The 17,727-nt window shown below is 37.6% G+C and overlaps 1 protein-coding gene across 2 annotated transcripts; it reads right to left on the bottom strand.

The window, feature by feature from the left end:
- Positions 1-508: 508 nt before the first annotated feature.
- On the bottom strand, positions 509-17,359 carry LOC111073431 (protein I'm not dead yet). Of its 2 annotated transcripts, none has more exons than XM_022365731.2 (8): positions 17,162-17,359; positions 3,995-4,026; positions 2,564-2,690; positions 2,380-2,496; positions 1,971-2,308; positions 1,437-1,895; positions 984-1,362; positions 509-914 (listed from the first exon to the last, which is right to left on the bottom strand). In XM_022365731.2, the coding sequence occupies exons 1-8, from the start codon at positions 17,183-17,185 to the stop codon at positions 627-629; spliced, it is 1,764 nt and encodes a 587-aa protein (XP_022221423.2). In that variant the 5' UTR covers positions 17,186-17,359; the 3' UTR covers positions 509-626. The 2 variants fall into 2 exon arrangements, with proteins under 2 accessions (XP_022221423.2, XP_022221422.2); XM_022365730.2 differs by lacking the exon at positions 17,162-17,359 and adding an exon at positions 11,911-12,027.
- Between the last annotated feature and the right edge of the window lie 368 nt (positions 17,360-17,727).

Here is a 17,727-nt window from a genome sequence, read left to right as displayed (position 1 = left end):
GTTGAGCTTTTTATTATTACTTCGATTTCATTTAAAAACTATATACAACATAAATCGTTTGAAAATTTACACAGTATTATTTAAACTTAAACTAAGGCTATTTGTGTGCTTATTTTGGTTTGCAATCAAATATTGAGTAAGATGTTCATTACAAAAATTGTTGATTAATGGCAAAACATGTTTGAATATGTACGTCTCAGTCTAGTAATTAAAAATAAAAGCAAACTACCGCTGCTCCGGCTGCGTCGGTCATTAAATGTAGTTTCTCATGATGCTTTCCTCCGTTTTGCTTACTAAATGCAACAATTAAGTAACATTAATTTGTATTTAAATATTTAGCTGAGTTTTGTGAGCAAAGCGCTGGGGCTCTTGCCACCCTGGCTCATCGTTTTTCAACAATATTGCTAACGCTCTCACCTGACATTTGTATGTTACACGTTTTGCTAGACAAAATCAATGATTTGTATCAAAAGTTCTCAAATCAGAAATGCATTTCTCGTTAAACATATTCTCTTCTCTGCTCTGTTCACTCTCTCTGTTGTTTTCAACAAAAGGCACTATTCTTGTAAAATTCCCTAACTTTTCGGTTTGTGTTTAATGTGTTTCTAGGACTAAGGACTAACTAACTAGTGTGTCTTGTTGACAGCTGCTTCTGCCGCGAGACGCGCCCACTCTGGGAACGTGTTGAGGTTGGGGTAGACAACCAGTCCCCAGGTTTGACAGAAGATAAACAGGATAATGATGGTGATAATGGTTGGGCCGATTCCAGCAATGGCCATGTCCTTTGTTCTAATGTTGGCATAGCCGGCCACAAGAGCATTGGGCGGCGTGCTCACTGGCAGGTGGAAGGCCATGCTGCAGGCCAGGCCAGCGGGCAGAATCAGATACAGCGGATGAATCTCAATGGCCAGAGACTGCAAGGAGAGTCGTAAAATTACATATCAGTAATGTAATCCAAAAAGTAATGAAGCTGATCAACTCACCATCTCCGCCAGTACGGGAATAATAATGTTGGCAATAGCCACATTGGAACTGAAGGCCGTGAGCACAACAGCAACCAGGATGACCACCAGCAGGAGTACAGCATTTGGCAAGACCTTCAGGCCAATCAGGGCGTTGCCAATCAGCTTGGCCATGCCGCTCACTTTGCTGCCCTCGGCCAGGGCAAAGCCACCGCCCAAAAGGAACACCAGGCCCCATGGCACCTTAGTCTGGATGAACTTCCAGGTAATCAGAGAGGGAGTCGGACCCGTGGGCACTGGACCACCACGCCTCGAGCAGTATCGCAGGAAAGCATAGTTGGCCGGCAGAATGAAGCACATAATGACGACGAAAATAGTTGGCATAGAGTTTCGAATGTCCCTGAAAGAGTCGGATCAAATAGAGACGTATTAGTATGGCTCCACCGGTAAGTCAATGGCAGTTGTCGCACTCACTTGGTGTTCAGCCAATCGGCCCAGCCTAGGAAGATGCCAGGCTTGCGGGTGAAGTACATGATGACCATGAAGATGAACAGAATCATCACTTGAATCTCGTGGATGCTCATGGGGCCCAACTCCTTGTAACGCTGGTCGATCACCTTCTTGGCCACATCGGCGCCATCCTTGCCCAACTGCACTTCCTGAGCCTCCTTGCTCTTGGGTCGGAACAGGCCCATAAAGTGCCACTGCAGGAAGATGAATGTCAGGAATGTGTAGATCAACATCGATGGGACGGAGTAGAACATGAATGTGGGGAAGTCCATCTGTTCGGTAGAGGTGGGGAAACGCGACTCGTAGATGCCCTTGAAAGTGAGATTGGTGGCAGTGCCAATGATGGTTCCACAGCCGCCCAGCGATGAGGCGTAGGCAATGCCCAGATAGTAGCACAGAGTGATCTTGGTGGGATATGGTGGCCTGGTGGGGGGGTGGCAATTAGGAATCAGGAATTAGTATAATAATCAAAGTGATCTTTTCCGTTAGGTTACTCACTCATCCTCGTTGTTGTTCTTGTTGCCGCCGACCATTTGATACTGGGGTTCGTGGTTGATCTTGCAGACGCCCTGGGCCTGCAGCTCCTCCAGCACAGCCTGAATAATCGGACACATCATAGCCGTGCAGGCGGCGTTCGAGATCCACATAGACAGGAACATAGTAACCATAATCAGGCCAAAGTGTAATCTTCGGGGACTGCAGCCCACGATCTGGATTACCCTCAACGCGAGGCGCTTGTGCAGATTACAGTATTCCACGGCCAGGGCCACCATAATGCCACCCATGAACATGACCAGCGTGTCTTTAAAGTACAAACGGCAGGTCTGATCGGAGCTCTATATAGGAACCAAACACGCATTTAGTTTAGTCAGTAATTATTTATAACTACGCAGTTTCGCAGTCTCACCATAATTCCCATCACAGGGAACGCTACAATGGGTATCATTGAGGTCACATAGAGTGGCAGGGCTTCTGTAACCCAAAACACGGCCATCACCAATAGCAGGTACATGCAGCGATATTCCTGAAAGAGTAAGACCAATTTTTTAGACTTACATTTCATTTCGAATCAATGTGGGAAATCAACTTACGGGTGTATTGTTCAGCAGCATTATGGGCAGGCAAAGCAGAGGAACCAAAAAGACCACAAGGCCCTTCCAGTGATTGCTGAAGAAGTTGGAACATTTCACTGGTGGCTGTGGCGGTTCACCGATTTCACTGTGGATTAGTACAGGCAATAATATATAAATTAGAGCTGATTTAAAAAGATTTTAGGTACACGTCCCGGGCCTATATTTATCTAATTTTTTAATTTTAAAAAAAAAAAAAAAAAAAAAAAAAAAAAAAAAAAGGGGGGAGAAAAAAAAGGGGGGGGAAAGAAGGAAAAAAAAAAAAAAAAAAAGAAAAAAGAAAGAAGGGGGGGGGGGGGGGGAAAAAAAAAGGGAAGAAAGGCCCCCAAAAAAAAAAAAGAAAGGGGGGGAAAAAAAAAAAAAAAGAAAAAAAAAAAAAAAAAAAAAAAAAAAAAAAAAAAAAAAAAAAAAAAAAAAAAAAAAAAAAAAAAAAAAAAAAAAAAAAAAAAAAAGCGGGGAGAAAAGGGGGGGGGAAAAAAAAAAAGGGAAAAAAAAAAAAAGAAAAAAAAAAAAAAAAAAAAAAAAAAAAAAAAAAAAAAAGGAAAGGAAAAAAAAAAAAAAAAAAAAAAAAAAAAAAAGGGAAAGAGGAAAGGGGAAAAAAGGGGGGAAGGGAAAAAAAAAGGGAAAAAAAAAGGGGGGGGGGGGGGGGGGGGGGGGGGGGGGGGGGGAAAAAAAAAAAAAAAAAAAAAAAGAAAGAAAAGGGAGAAAGGGGGGGGGGGGGGGGGGGGGGGGGGGGGGGGGGGGGGGGGGGAAAAAGGGGGAAAAAAAAAAAAAAGAAAAAAAAAAAAAGGAAAAAAAAAAAAAAAACCCCCCCTAAAAAAAACAAAAAAAAAAAATAAAAAAAAAAAAAAAAAAAAAAAAAAAAAAAGGGGGGAAAAAAAAAAAAAAAAAAGGGAAGGGGGAAAGGGGGGGGGGGAGAAGGGGGAAAGGGGGGGGGGGGGGCAAGAAAAAGCCCCGAAAAAAAAAGGGAAGGGAAGGAGGGGGGGGAGGGGGAGAGGGGGGGGGGGGGGAAGACCGGGGCGGGGGGGGGGGGGGGGGGGGGGGGGGGGGGGGGGGGGGGGGGGGGGGGGGGAAAGGGGGGGGGGGGGGGGGGAGGAAAGAAAGGAGGGGAGAAAAAAAAAAAAAAAAAAAAAAGGGGGGGGGGGGGGGGGGCCCGGAAAAAAAAAGGGGGAAGGGGGGGCCCCCCCGACTTATTTTGATTGATTGTGATTTTGAATATGCAGCTTTCTTCTATCTATGGATATATGGATTTACATTCTGGAGCACAGGAGGTTTATAAACCTCATCAAATATTACTTCAAGCTTACTTTTAACTTATTATTTTCCTGAATCAATCATAACAGTCTATCTATCACACCATATCAATTACTATATACAAGTCGCAATACTTACACTTCCATTTTAATGTCTGCTGGTAGATAGATCTGTAGGTAAATAGAATACAAGACAAATAGATCAATAAAAATGTTCAAGAGCGAGCCCCTTAAAGTATTTATACTAGGTATGTATATAAGAAAACAGAACCAAACCACTAGTTGCCATGACGTACCCAAAAGTAATCTGAACTCCGAACCCGACCAATCGATTGTCATCGTACACGCATCATTAAAATGCCATCCATCAGCATACCACACATTGAAGCTCAAACCTAACCAATTGAAAATCATTTGAATCGAACACACAGCAAACCACAGCGCAGCAAAAATAAATCAAGAAGCATATGGAAATCAGGCGCGTGATATAATTTCTCTTTGGCGGAAAAAAGAACGTTTTGCAGTAATACTATGGAAATAAAATAGAATGAAACGGAATGAGTATGCCTGAGTTGTGCTAGAAAACTCGTCAACTGAAGGAATACTCATGGGGTGGGGGATATTTCAGAGGCGCATATTAATGACGACAGTCGGCTTCTATTCCACTCTGAGCGTCATAGCCCCCTGCCATTATAGTATACTATTTTGTTAGGTAATCTATGCGTAAGTTAGTTCTCCAAATAGAATAAAAAATATATAGATACACATGTGTACATAGGTACCCCTTTCATGGTGCGTTGGCAGGAGGCACGTCCCAATCAATGATTCCTATGAAGCTGCTTATCGGAAATAAAAGTTACAATCAATCAAGCCCCTGTAATCCACAGACAAATATAATAACAGAGCCGCAGCACACACCCTCAACACACGTGTTGTGTTGCCTTTAACATTGGTGTATCTATAATATATATCAGATAAACATATATATAAAACTGAAAGCACCCACTAATTATAGATTGGATCGGACTATACACACAAGAAACAAACAGACTATGTCCAATGTCAATGTCAATGGTGTAAGCATACAAAAAATACTCGAACAATATGTAAACATTACTTTGGTGCCTCGCCGGGGGGAAAGGAGACATGTGGCAGGGGCTGATAGAGGCACAAAAAGCTGTTGAAATGGATCTGTTGCGTGTTGCATGCAACCTCTAAAGAGGTTATTGACTTGATGACACAAAGTGAAAATGTTTTTTTTTTAATATTTGAAGAGGTTGCACGGACTGGATAAGGAATATGATTTATGCTGAGGGATGAGTTGTGAAGATTTTTAAAGAAAACCTTCTCAAAGAAGATAAATATTTAATTGCTTAGTAAATCCGTCTCCTGAATATATGTACATACATGAGTACATATGTATCTATGTATCATAGTACACCAATTATTTTCGATTTTGTCTTTCTTGCATTCAATAGCCCAATATTAATTTGATTTTATTCATCGTAAAATATAGAGATTATCCTTGTTTTCTATTTAAATAAATGATAATTCATTTTCCGAAAGAGATTTTTAATGATAATTTATCATAATCTCAAGCATTAAATTCAGCTCAACTTTGAGAAACGCAACAAATTTAATAGATTTGGTGAATTAAAACAAAGAGAGCCAAACGTGAGTTATTAAATATATTAATAGAGATATACATATATCTTTATTCTCACACTCGTTATCTAAATCTATTCGAATTACTCATCTATGAGTAGTAGCTATAATACATCACATACAACCGACAAAAAAAATATTTAAAAACCCTTTATTTAATTAATTAGTTTATTTAACAAGTTGCCGCCTTTTGTGAAGCGTTTTACCAGGCTTATTTTTGATTGTTATTTATTTAGCTTATATATTGTTTACTCTGCTTTTGAGGTAGTGTAGGAATTGCTGTTACTATTGTTGTTCGTGTTCGTGTGTGATCCATGCGAATCGTCGAGATGTCGAGGCAGAGGTAATTTGAGATCGATCTGCTTTTGTTAGTGGGCGACGAACATTAGCATTTATTTTCACACTGCATTTTCTGTCCAGCACGTGATCGAGGGATCGAGGGGGAGAATTTGAGATAGAGATATCCGCCTCCGACATCAATATCAACATCATCAAAGTCTATCATCAGTTTTTATTGTGTTTGCACAGTCGGCCTCAATTGTTTATGTCTAGAGGGGGGAGTGGCATGGCGGAGGCTGGCGTAAACATGCGATATACAGTGCGTTTCGTTGTAATCATCTATAAGGTGGCACACTTAATAGCCTGCTTAGCTTTACCCAAAACTAATACTAGATAAATGTACGAGTATGTACTTTTTTGAGTATCTAAAAGGAGCCCTCTTCCAACCCTATTAAACTTTTGAAACGCACTGTAGAATCCACTTCTAGGGCATTGGCATAGCTATAGTTTGCTAAAGATATTTTTATACTATATACCACTCACTGAGAGGTATGAGTGCTCGTGCAATATTTATTGAAACCCAACCCTGTACGTACTTTCGAGTATTTCCCTCGGTTCGCGAGTCATAAGTCAGTCTTTAATTAAGAAATATTTCCACACGCCAATTAAAAGTATCATTAATACAAATTCAAACACGCTCTGGCAGCAACCAGAACCGAACCACGCCCCTGCCAAAAACTCAGCTCAACTATTCCATTTTGGTACTCGAAAAGTCCATCATCTCATAGAGAGGGCTCGTTGCTGTTGCCGGGCCTCTGTGTGTGTGCCTCTGATTGATTACCAATGCCGATAGGAAGAAGTGAAGATAGAAGGCAAAAATTGATAAAGTAGAGCATTTATATAGAGCATACTAGTATATAGTAAAGTATACATATGCATACACTCGTCTGTATACAGCTACAACAATCCAACAAGCAATCTGTAAGACTGCTATCATTTGACAATTGGTCATCTACGTCAGAAGGCGCCCTGAATATCAATCAAAATTGAAAATATACACACGCATTTATACGTACATCTATATAAAATGTATGTCTTTATACTATTACATGCTTGTATTGTAATATAATCTGAGTACAAATATTTACATTGTCGGATCGTTGGGGAGTGGAATTTTCTGCGAGCTACGAGCTTCACTGATAAAGACAAACGAAGGAAGGAATGTTGAAAGGAAGGTAGAAAATGTTATAGAACTCCGGGGCTTAACACATTTGGTTGTAAGAGAGGGGAGAGCTTAAAGGTTTTCTAGAAAATCTCAATGAATGTAAGATGCATGCAAATGAATTTTACAATTCTCGAGAATTCCCCAGTGTAAGCCATTAATCAACAGAAAGAGATATACAAAAATAATAACTTTATTACAAAGTAAAATTGAAATAATAGAAATTCCAAATATCCTCATGCTTCATGCTTGAATCGTCAACAGGTCTAATAACGTTCAAATAAACCCCAATTATAATTAATGGCTATGTATGACCACAAATTCTTACAGATTACATGGATAATAAAGGGAATCAACTAATAACAGACCGGGAAAGACTTCCGCCGGCAGTCGGCAAGAAACACCAAAATTTCTCGCCTAATTTTGAATGGCAGGGGGGTTTCTTCGTAAGCTAATTGAACGGCTTGATGGGCAAAACAATCAGATAACCAAAACAGAACTATCTTCGGACCCCCCCAAGACACTTCTGGTTCCTTTTCATTGTTGTAGCTTGGTAAATAAATTAATGGCCCGTTTACAGACAATTTTCCAAATGCCTTTTGTCATTGTTTGGCCAGGGTAACATACTCGGGTACTCGTACATCCCACAGATTCAGAGATAGAGGACTGCACTTTGATAGAGAATAATGTAGTAGTAGTCCGAGGGGACGTTCTCGATAAGTGAACAGAAGTATAGTATAGTGTTTACCAGTTAATTGAAATAATGGGTCATGGCGAGAGATAGAGAGGTATTGTACATTCCGGGTGACTAAGTGTTGCCAGCTGGGGTGAAACATTGTTATTTATTAAACCTCAAATGAACACGTATTTGCGTAAATTAACGTATTAATAAACTGGATATATGTGCACATATGTACAGAGGATGGTTGCAACTTTTAATGCGGAAATTAAATGACAAATTTATTATACGAAATTACCATATTCAGATGGTGCAAGAGATTATCTTTAAAAAAAAATTATAAATAAAGGAGAATAATTAGCGCGGCTTACACAATATAATGGCATTAGGGATACCGGATCAATAAAGGATCAATAAATTGTACGACTGCTTGACGTAAACCTCATATTATGGAGAGTTCAATATGAAATCATTTCATTGTGTTTTATACTACACTTTTTAATTATTCATAAATTCAATTAAATGAGTTAAGATCTGAAAAGTCCAGTTAGAATGGCAAAGCTAAACAAACAAGTTACGAAAGTTTATTATTTCCATATAAAATTTAAATAAATTTCGACATTAGAATTAAAAATACAAATATATTGAAATGTTCAGATCTCAATTTTGATCACTTTGCCATACACTTTGTATACCGATAACCAGTCTGCTAAAAATCCAGTTCACGAAGATATAAACAAAGTCATAAAAAATTAACGAAAACAAAACAAAGTGCACTTTGAAAGACCACAAAGGTGAGGTTTCTATTATAAAAATAGCTATATACAAAGAAAAAATAATGTAATATATATATTAATATATTTTCTGTAGAGTAACAGATTTCATAACATTGATAAGAAATTTGAGTTTCTAATTCAAGTTTTTCACTATGGTAATACTATATTTGCTCAACAGAGATGAGTACTTTAGACCCTAATCAGAGGCACAGGCTGGCTGTTAGGCAACCGATTAAAGTAGTGATCCAAAGTACAAAAAACATAATCTAAAATTAAACTGGAAGCCCAGTTAACAAGTGCTCAAGGTACTACCAATCGAACGGCTTTTGGGTGACTGTTTATCAAGGCAAGACTGTACTATACTCTAGGAACATTTTGACAATTACCAGTCCATTAAATTAATTCGAGTGCACAGACAGATCACCCTACGAAATTCGCATAAATTTGATATGGAAATTGCAGTTTCTTGCGAGTATTTTCCCTCTTTTTTAGTTCATTCACACAGGCCAAGGCGCCTGGCAACAAAGAGAATCGTGCGCCTCGGAGGAGGTTAAGCTGGGGGTTATCTGTAGAGAGCCGCCAGAACTGGCAAGGGATATGCTTTTGGAATCGTTTGTTATACAATATTTTAAGTAGCACTCGTGCTCAATGCATCCATCAATCAGTTATTCAGAACTTATTTTTATCGCCTCCCGAGAAAGATTTTGCGGTTTGTTAAATCGAAAAGCGGAAACACCCCGAACAAAGCAGTAAAAATTATCATTATCAATAGGAAGAGCCTGTGGCACAGAGATTTGACTCATTGTATTCAAAGTATTTGCGAGTTTATTGCACTGACAAAGTATAAATTCAATTCATTTATTTAGTTTATGAATCTCTAGTAATTCATTCAACTTTGTCACCTTCATTGGGGTTCCACTTCCCGATCAAATGTAAATAATATCAATTACAAATAACCCTGGTTTCATTGTACACATACCGAATATGGGATGATATTGTAGTTCAAACTGAACTGCAATAATTGTTATATCAATTAATGTTTCATTTGTTTGGGTACAGAAATTTGAACTTGACATTGACATTGTCAGCTGAACAAAAAACTATACAAAATTTGCATAATTAACTGCTGGGGTTGGAGATTTTTTTAAACAAAGGCGTAGCTACAAATTTGTAGGGGGTGCTTGGAATCTATAGATTTATTTTTGGGTTTAGTTAGTAAGCACCTTTTTTTAAGCTGCTGTCAAAAGTACATACAATTTATATACGTCTTAGTCATAGAAACAGGTGGGAAATGTAAGTATACAATGTACACAAAGTGAAGGGAAATTCTGGAAAGTTTATGTGCAATGCATGCCTTACTCAACAAATAATAGAATTTACAGTACGTTTCAAATCCATCCATCAAAAACAGTAAAAAATTCAGAAAAATCATTGAAATGGTAGATAAAAAACCCTATATTTATTCTATGTAACTGCTAGTTTCGTACAATCCGTAACCCAAAAAAAGTATTTATCATTGAAATTGAAATGAAACAAAACAAACTTATCTCATAATATATGTATATTATTTTGGTATTGTACGTTCAATGACCACACAAAAAAAACTAGTAACTGATATCGTTATATCAGAATATACTATGAAGCATATACGATGTGTTAGTTGGGTATTCGATTACGCTGCTCATTAGATTAGGTGTGAATTAATAAACAGAAAAAAATCACGTTATCTGCCAGACTCAATAAAGAAGGTGCTAATTTCTCCGACGAATATTTGAGTAAATAATGATGAGGCATTAATTTAAGAAATGGATTGGAAAAAGTTGTATAAAATGAAAAGTAAAGTCATCAGTTAAAAAAAAAATATAACTATGTATACTTTGGTATCTTTTAATTTGTATTGAATGTTTTTTTATCTATGAAACTTTTTGGGTTGAGGTTGAGTGCAACTGTTAAACAAAATTGTAGATTTAGATATTTCACTTTGAAAACTGTGTTGGGTGAGGTACAGGGAAACGTGCCTAACAGGTTTAACCCACATATGCATTCTTTATTATACATTTATCTACTATATAATAGAGTGGCTATATATATCTCTACTTTCAGTTTAGACATTCCAATTTCCTAGTCATGTGTTTGTGGCCTTGATATTGCAGTTAAAGAAAGCCCGTCATGATTTTTGATAAGAAAACCTTGATTATTATACTAATTCTCATGGAGGAAAGGGACTGTAAATAAATCAAAAAGAGCAATTACATAATGACAACCAGCTGCAGGCCTGGGACAATAAATATTGGGGCAATTTTGCTGTAGGTTCGGTCCTCCCCCACAGACCTAACAGCTGCTTGAGTTTCTGAGGTTCAATGACTTTTGAGCGGTATTAAAAATGCAGTACACATATAAAGGAAACCTATTTAAAAGGTTTATATTTCGGGTATCACCTGATGGGTTTCAGTTTCAGTGCCAGCCAGACAACGACTTCCGAATATATAGATACTTCTAGTCATTATGGAGAGGCGTGGTCTGTTTTCCGTTGATAAGAAGTGAGATGACCATGAATCATGATCCATTATACAATAGCATGATTACTTGGAAATCCAAAAATATGTATATAGTATATTGTTGGATTGAATTAAGTTATAAATCGGAAACGTACTGGATTGAAATATTTACTTTAATTAGTCGAATCTACACACATAAATAACCCAAAGAATTCCATTAATTCTTTTTTTACTAGCTACTATTCGCACCTCCCACACAGATCCCGCGACGTGAGCGACACCCACGGAACTGTAAAATTTCTCACATTTTCAGCCAAAAATGCAGGCAGTAAACGAAAGTAAACAATATTCTGGAGAACGTTAATTACAGAAAGCCAGACTAGGAAGTCTGCAGCTGCCTGCTTCCATAGTATCGACACACAGATGGACACATATGTACATATGTATGTACTACTCGGATGTACATGCCGATACTCTGGCTCTTCTTCAGGTGCATTTCTATAAATGGTGCACTGGTGGAAGAGAGGGCATGGAAGAAGACAAGCAGAGCAGAACAGAAAAGAAAATAACAAAACATAAGAGAAGAGAACACCGCTTGAACAAAGAAATTGCAGTTAAAGCAACGCAGATATGTACATATGTACAGTAAGTACAGTAAATATATTCTAGGATTCGCTGCCTTTGTTATGGGGTCTTTTGGGGTCTATTCTACAGACCTTCACACTTCACACTGCAAGAAAATGCAAACGACACGAGTTCACTTCCTAACCAACAATTTTAAATAAACACAAGAGCAGCGCGGTATTTTTATCGCCTTATATACAGGCGCAGCACCAGCACCAAAATTCAACGCACATGGCAAACGTTTTTTCAAAGTGTGTCCGATCTAGGAGTTATACACAGAACAAATATTCTTAATATTAAAATTAACTTTACTTTATAACAGCAGCGCAGCGGTATTTCGACCGATTCGATTTGAATGATTTTTTTGAAATGAATGTGCCCGACTCGTCGCGTCGCCGACTCGGACGCCAGCATTTACTTGTGTTGGTGCGTTTGTCTCATGCATGTGTTTCTCTCGCAACAACTTGTTTTTGACCGATAGTTCCTATGAGAGCTATGATATAGTCGTCCGACTTGGACACAATTTCGGCGAATTATGTTAAAACATATGTGTATGTATGGAGCTCCCAATATCCAAGCCTTTTGTTGAATTAAAAAACCCAGTTTGCACCGATCCTTCCTATAAATGAAGCTCTGAAGTTCCGATAAGGCCCATTCCCACAAATCCATTCAATTCATGACTGTCGACTATATACGAATTTCATTGAGGTCTTCAAAACTGAGAGACTTTTTTTTACATAGAAACCGACTCAGATATCATGTTGATCAAGAATATATATGTTTCGTGAAAGAGAGAGAGCAGCAGAGAGAGTAAAGAAGCTAATATTCTCTCCTCAAGTTAAGTCTGTGTGGGTGTGTCAGTGTGGGCCGCACCAGTGCTGTCGTTTAAGCTATTTCAGGAAACATCTAGCAGTGTTTAAAGAGATTTATTATACAATTTTGTATGTTTTTTATTTTAGTACACTTAGAAATTTTTTTAAAATGAATTCATTATGTTTTAACCTTAAGTGTATTTGACATAATTTTTAGCTTTTATCGATGCATACAAATTATCCAAACTACTTTTCTGTGAAAATTGTGTCATGTTTCTGTCCATTTGTAGTCCACTTGACACTGATGTCTACTTTATGTGCTGCGTGCAAAATATAACCCTCGATATTTCAAATGTGAAAAATGAAATCATCAAAGGGAAGATTATAATGTTGAAGTTTTCGATTTTCTTAATATATAAAAATAAAAACACTACAACCACAATATTTTTAGCCTTTTTTGCATACAATTTTGTACTCGAATCTAGGCTTGTATTGACTCTGAAATTCTGGCAGCACTGTCAGCAAGTCGAGAGAGCGCGCGAGAGAAATAGTGACGGCAGCGTGAGTGGAACATTTACATTTGGATAATTTAAAATAGCTATGTTTAATATTATTTGCTTTGCTAGAGGAAAAGGGGGGTTTTTATCAATTCCTCAATTAAGGAATTTTAGTTTGAGCAGATCGAACTTTCCGACTGTGTTGTAGAAATAGAGATAAGAAAATTAAATCCTGCAGCTGCTTTTGTTCACGTGTCCATCACTTTGAGAAAACAAACAGCATGCAGACGGAAAAAAATCAAAACAAAGTGACAAGAAGCAACAGGCAAAAACAAGCATGGCAAAAATCGTGAGAGCCAACGTGAGAGCAGACACATACGTACGTATGTACATACTTGTGTATGTATGCAAGGGAGAGAGTAGGAGAAACGTTGCCCTGTGCTACCTGCATTAGAGAGAAAATGCAAGCAATACTGCATTGCAGCGAAGAGCTAATTGATATTGAGGCGACACAAGAAAACGCGGCTCGAGTGCGCACTTGTTGCGGGACAGGAAGTGTATGTGACAGCTGTAGCACCCAGCCAAGTGGACACCAACAGGCCAGGCCCAATCTCGTCTCGTCTCTTCTGGTGAACTTGTTCAAAGTGCAACGAGCAAGCCGACTTTCTCAATGCCACTCCCCCCTCACGGGGTGAAAGTCGCCAACAGGTTGCTTGCTGTACGGGTATTGTAAGTAGCCGGTCCAGAATTGGATGCATTGTCAAACCAGTTTTTTCCGTTCTTACATAAAGTACAGATGCATTCGATCTCTAAGTGGAACTCTTCTATGTCGAATTTTCGTAAGCTAAATTGATTGTCCAAATTCAATGGAACTATAAGTTTAAATTTCACTAAAATATGATCTGTATAGGGATCTTACATATGTACATATATGTACATACATATGGACATACGAATTTATGTAGTTTTAATATATGTATATTTATTTAACCTAGAGTTTCCATAAATAGATGGTCATTCATCTTGGAGAAGTTTGACTGTATCTCTGCAAAATACAAAAAGTGACATGTTCATGCAAGGTCGAACCCGGGATTTCGCGAGGATGGCTGAATCTCATAAAATCACTTAAAAATATTGCCAATGTTCAATGTTTCAATATTCAATTAATATTTTGTTTCTGACTAAATATTATGATAAAGGGGGAAGCTTCCCCCCTCTCACCAGTGGCTACACCCTTGTTGTTCTGTCAACTGATTTTGACATGTTTCACTCTGAGGGGTTTTCTCCGTATACTGATAATAACTGACACTATTTGGGCATTGTGAAATAGTGTGATTGAGTTTGAGGTAGTCACATGATTTATATGTATGTACGTGTGTAGCTCTTACAAAGTACATATGTATGTATGAATGAATGTGTATCTTAACCATGCAACAAAAATTTATTAATAATTGCCTTAAATCAATACTGACAAGACCTCTAACTTCCTATAACCAGCACACAAGTCTAAAAAAAATCAATACGCAAACGATTTTCAAAGTCAAATGGAAAATGACCATACATTTTTTATTAGATCGAGTCAATTGAGAACAAGGACGATTTGCTCACGAATCAACTATTTATTTAGTACAATGAAAGTCGATGATAGAATGTATGCAGTGCATATACTACATAAGCAAAATACCTCCATTCTATCTCTTTTAAATAAATAAAAATGTATGTATGTATTTCTTGCGTTTCTTTGATCTTGCTGAATAAACAAGCATACAGTAGCATACCAGCCGCACATTCATATAAATATAACCATATTTTTACAGGAAATATACTAAGTGAGATAATTTTATTAAATTGAATGGTAATTGGAAAGAGCCTTTGCTAATGAAATTCCGTATGTACATACATATAAAGCTGAACTGAAAGATGTGTTTCAGTACATATGTATGTATGTAATTATTATTATAATTAAATCCTTAAGGTCCCAAAATGTATGCATGTACATACATATGTACTTACGTATGGATGACGCTGCCATATGAGTTCTAAAAGCTGTTAATTCATTTGCTAGGAATAATCTCTAAAAGTTTATACAGTTGGTCATTAGTTAGAGAATTTACTCTACACTAATAGCGTACTTAAATCTATTTCTTAGATATTACCATCTATTATTATCTATTACTATCTATGTATATGCATATAGTACATGTAGTACTCGTGCTAGAGCCATTCGCAAACCAGTTCATTTCATTTTTGCTCCAAATAAGACTTTGATTACTTGACAATTAATTGCAGGAGCGAACAAATTGAAGATGAAGTTTATAAAGATCTGAAGACACACTCTCTCTATCTCTCTCTCTCGTAGGAAACTCTTTAGCGCTTAATCGAAAACCAGTTTAAGCTTTTATTTATTTGCAACTGGTTTTTTTCGCAAACAAAACAAGGTAAAAATCAAGACAGAAGTTCCGTTGACCCACATTAAAGAATTAATATAAACATATTTAAGAATGAGATATTAAATTAACTTTGTTTTTATTTGTCCCATTAGGTAATCAAGAGATTTATTTCAATGCAAAGTTCAACCGAACATTGCGTACATATTTTTTTCGAATATCTTTCTATATATTTTCAGTATCTACGTCTTCAATTGTTTGTCTTTGCGTCAGTTCATGTCACGTGTGGGGGCGGGGCAGACAAAAAAAAAAAACAGCGTATTCTGTTCAAGGTAACATGGAGATTATATGCCAAAATACGTATAAACAAAAAGCCAAAAAGCAAAAGCTTCTAAAAATATCTCTAGTATGTACTTTGAATTCTAGTGCAAACATTTTTCTTCTGACTACTGTAGGACAGTTCTGGATTTTGAACTCAGTGTATATGGTAATTGAAAGAACTTTGGACACAGGCATCCTAATGTTTCTATTAGTTCTCGAACATCCATCAAATTGATATATTTTGTGCCTAACCGCATGCATCGATCGAACATGTACAAATTGTCCCATTAATTTGATTTACCTCAATTCAATAAAACATTGTTTACAAATTATATCAGAACGAGATAAAGGTAGAAGGCAGATAAAGCAAATGCTAGCCTAATCAAATGTCTGGGCTGAGATCATACCAGAATTATGTATAGAATGAAATTATAATGATATTCAGATTGTAAAGATTAATGAAATATTTCGTAGGAATTTTATAAAACTTTTCCATATCCCTACTTTTGTAGTTACTTATTACTTAAACGATATCTAAAGAATATAGGGGCACTTCTGCGTAGTTCCCGAAATTCCGTTTATATCCCTATCTTCTGTTTAAAAATCCAGAACATTACGTTATCGCACGTGTTTTAATTTGTTCTTCCATAAAAATTTTTATTGGGTTCGCAAAAAGTAAAGCAATTTAATCCTCTTTATTAATTACCTTGAGAAACGCTGCTAATTATTCGGCTGCCTGACTGTGAATAATTTTGTACATATTGTTATCTTTTGGTGTCGTCATACTTTTTTTTTTGGTCAGGTGGTTTTCCAGACACGAGAAAGATAATGCAGAAGCGACGCCAAGATGTCTTAACACCCGCTCCACACTGCAGTAGATGAAGGGGGAGAGACTGCAGAGAAAGCAGCGTCATTTGTCAAGATTTTGCATGGTATCTATCACTTCTGTTAGATAATATCTATGTGTGTATACATATATGTACGTACATATCTATTTGGTTTATATTAATGAAATATAGTCATGGGTTGTTAAATGGGTGGACAAACAACATGGCGGCACTTGATAGATTGATTCAGTACTAACTGAGATAGTAAAATGATTGGGAATCAATCAAAACGATCATAATAGGTTCCGTGATCTAACTCAGTTCTTAGATGTAGCAAGTCTCCAAAGCCCAGCTTTGGAAACAGCCTCAAAACACCATCAACAACGACTTCCAGTCCATATGTGTGTGTGTGTTTATATAACAACCTATTACCTAACCCAACCACCACGCGCTCTGTCCAGCCAAACCCGATTTCTATCGGGCCATAAACCAACAGTTCAGTTCACTACGAATAAAGCCGTTAAAAGTCCAAGGGGCTTGTCCCGAATTAGGCCCGAACTAAACTCAGGTTCAAGGTCAAGCAGGTAAAACAGAAAACCGAAACCTCTAGCAGAACTATACTGCCACGTTTTAGAAATTAAATAGAAATCAACAGGAAAAAGCTAATCACTTTCTAATCACGAGTAATTAACATGGATTTCAAAATCGATTCAACTCACCATTTTGGTAGTCTCGGTTGCCATGGCTAATAATTATGGTATATGTATTTCTTTCGATTCTCGAGATGATCTTACGAAATTTTTTCGTTTGTTTTATATAGCACTCGCGCTGAAAATTATTTCATAATTTCCACTTTCTTCGACTAGCACCCAGGCGACTGGCTAGACGACTAAGTTAATACTCGACTAACTTGCTCAGCGTTCAGCGTTCGACGAATAATTTGCTTTACGATTGCCACCAAAACCGCAGCCGATTTTCTTTCACGATTCTCTCTCTGCCTCTCTGTCTCTCTATATATACAATATTAAGCCCTGGACAAAAGAAAATATCTGATAAACTGTCGGCTGGCTGAGAGAGGAGAGTTAGATAGAGAGGCAGGTACCATAGAAGCGTGAGAGCATGACAGTGCTCAGAGTGCAAACACAGACGGTGTGTTGAAATGAGCGAATGGAATGTGTGCGTTTGCGTTTGCGTGCCAGGGTGGTGTGTGTGTGGGGCGCCTGCAGCAACAACGTGTCATGACCTGACCTTCCTCCTCCTTTACAACTCTCTCATTGACCTTAAA

Source organism: Drosophila obscura, unplaced genomic scaffold, assembly GCF_018151105.1.
Source record: "Drosophila obscura isolate BZ-5 IFL unplaced genomic scaffold, ASM1815110v1 contig_181, whole genome shotgun sequence".
Lineage (NCBI taxonomy): Eukaryota > Metazoa > Arthropoda > Insecta > Diptera > Drosophilidae > Drosophila > Drosophila obscura.
This window is presented reverse-complemented; position numbering and strand designations above follow the sequence as displayed.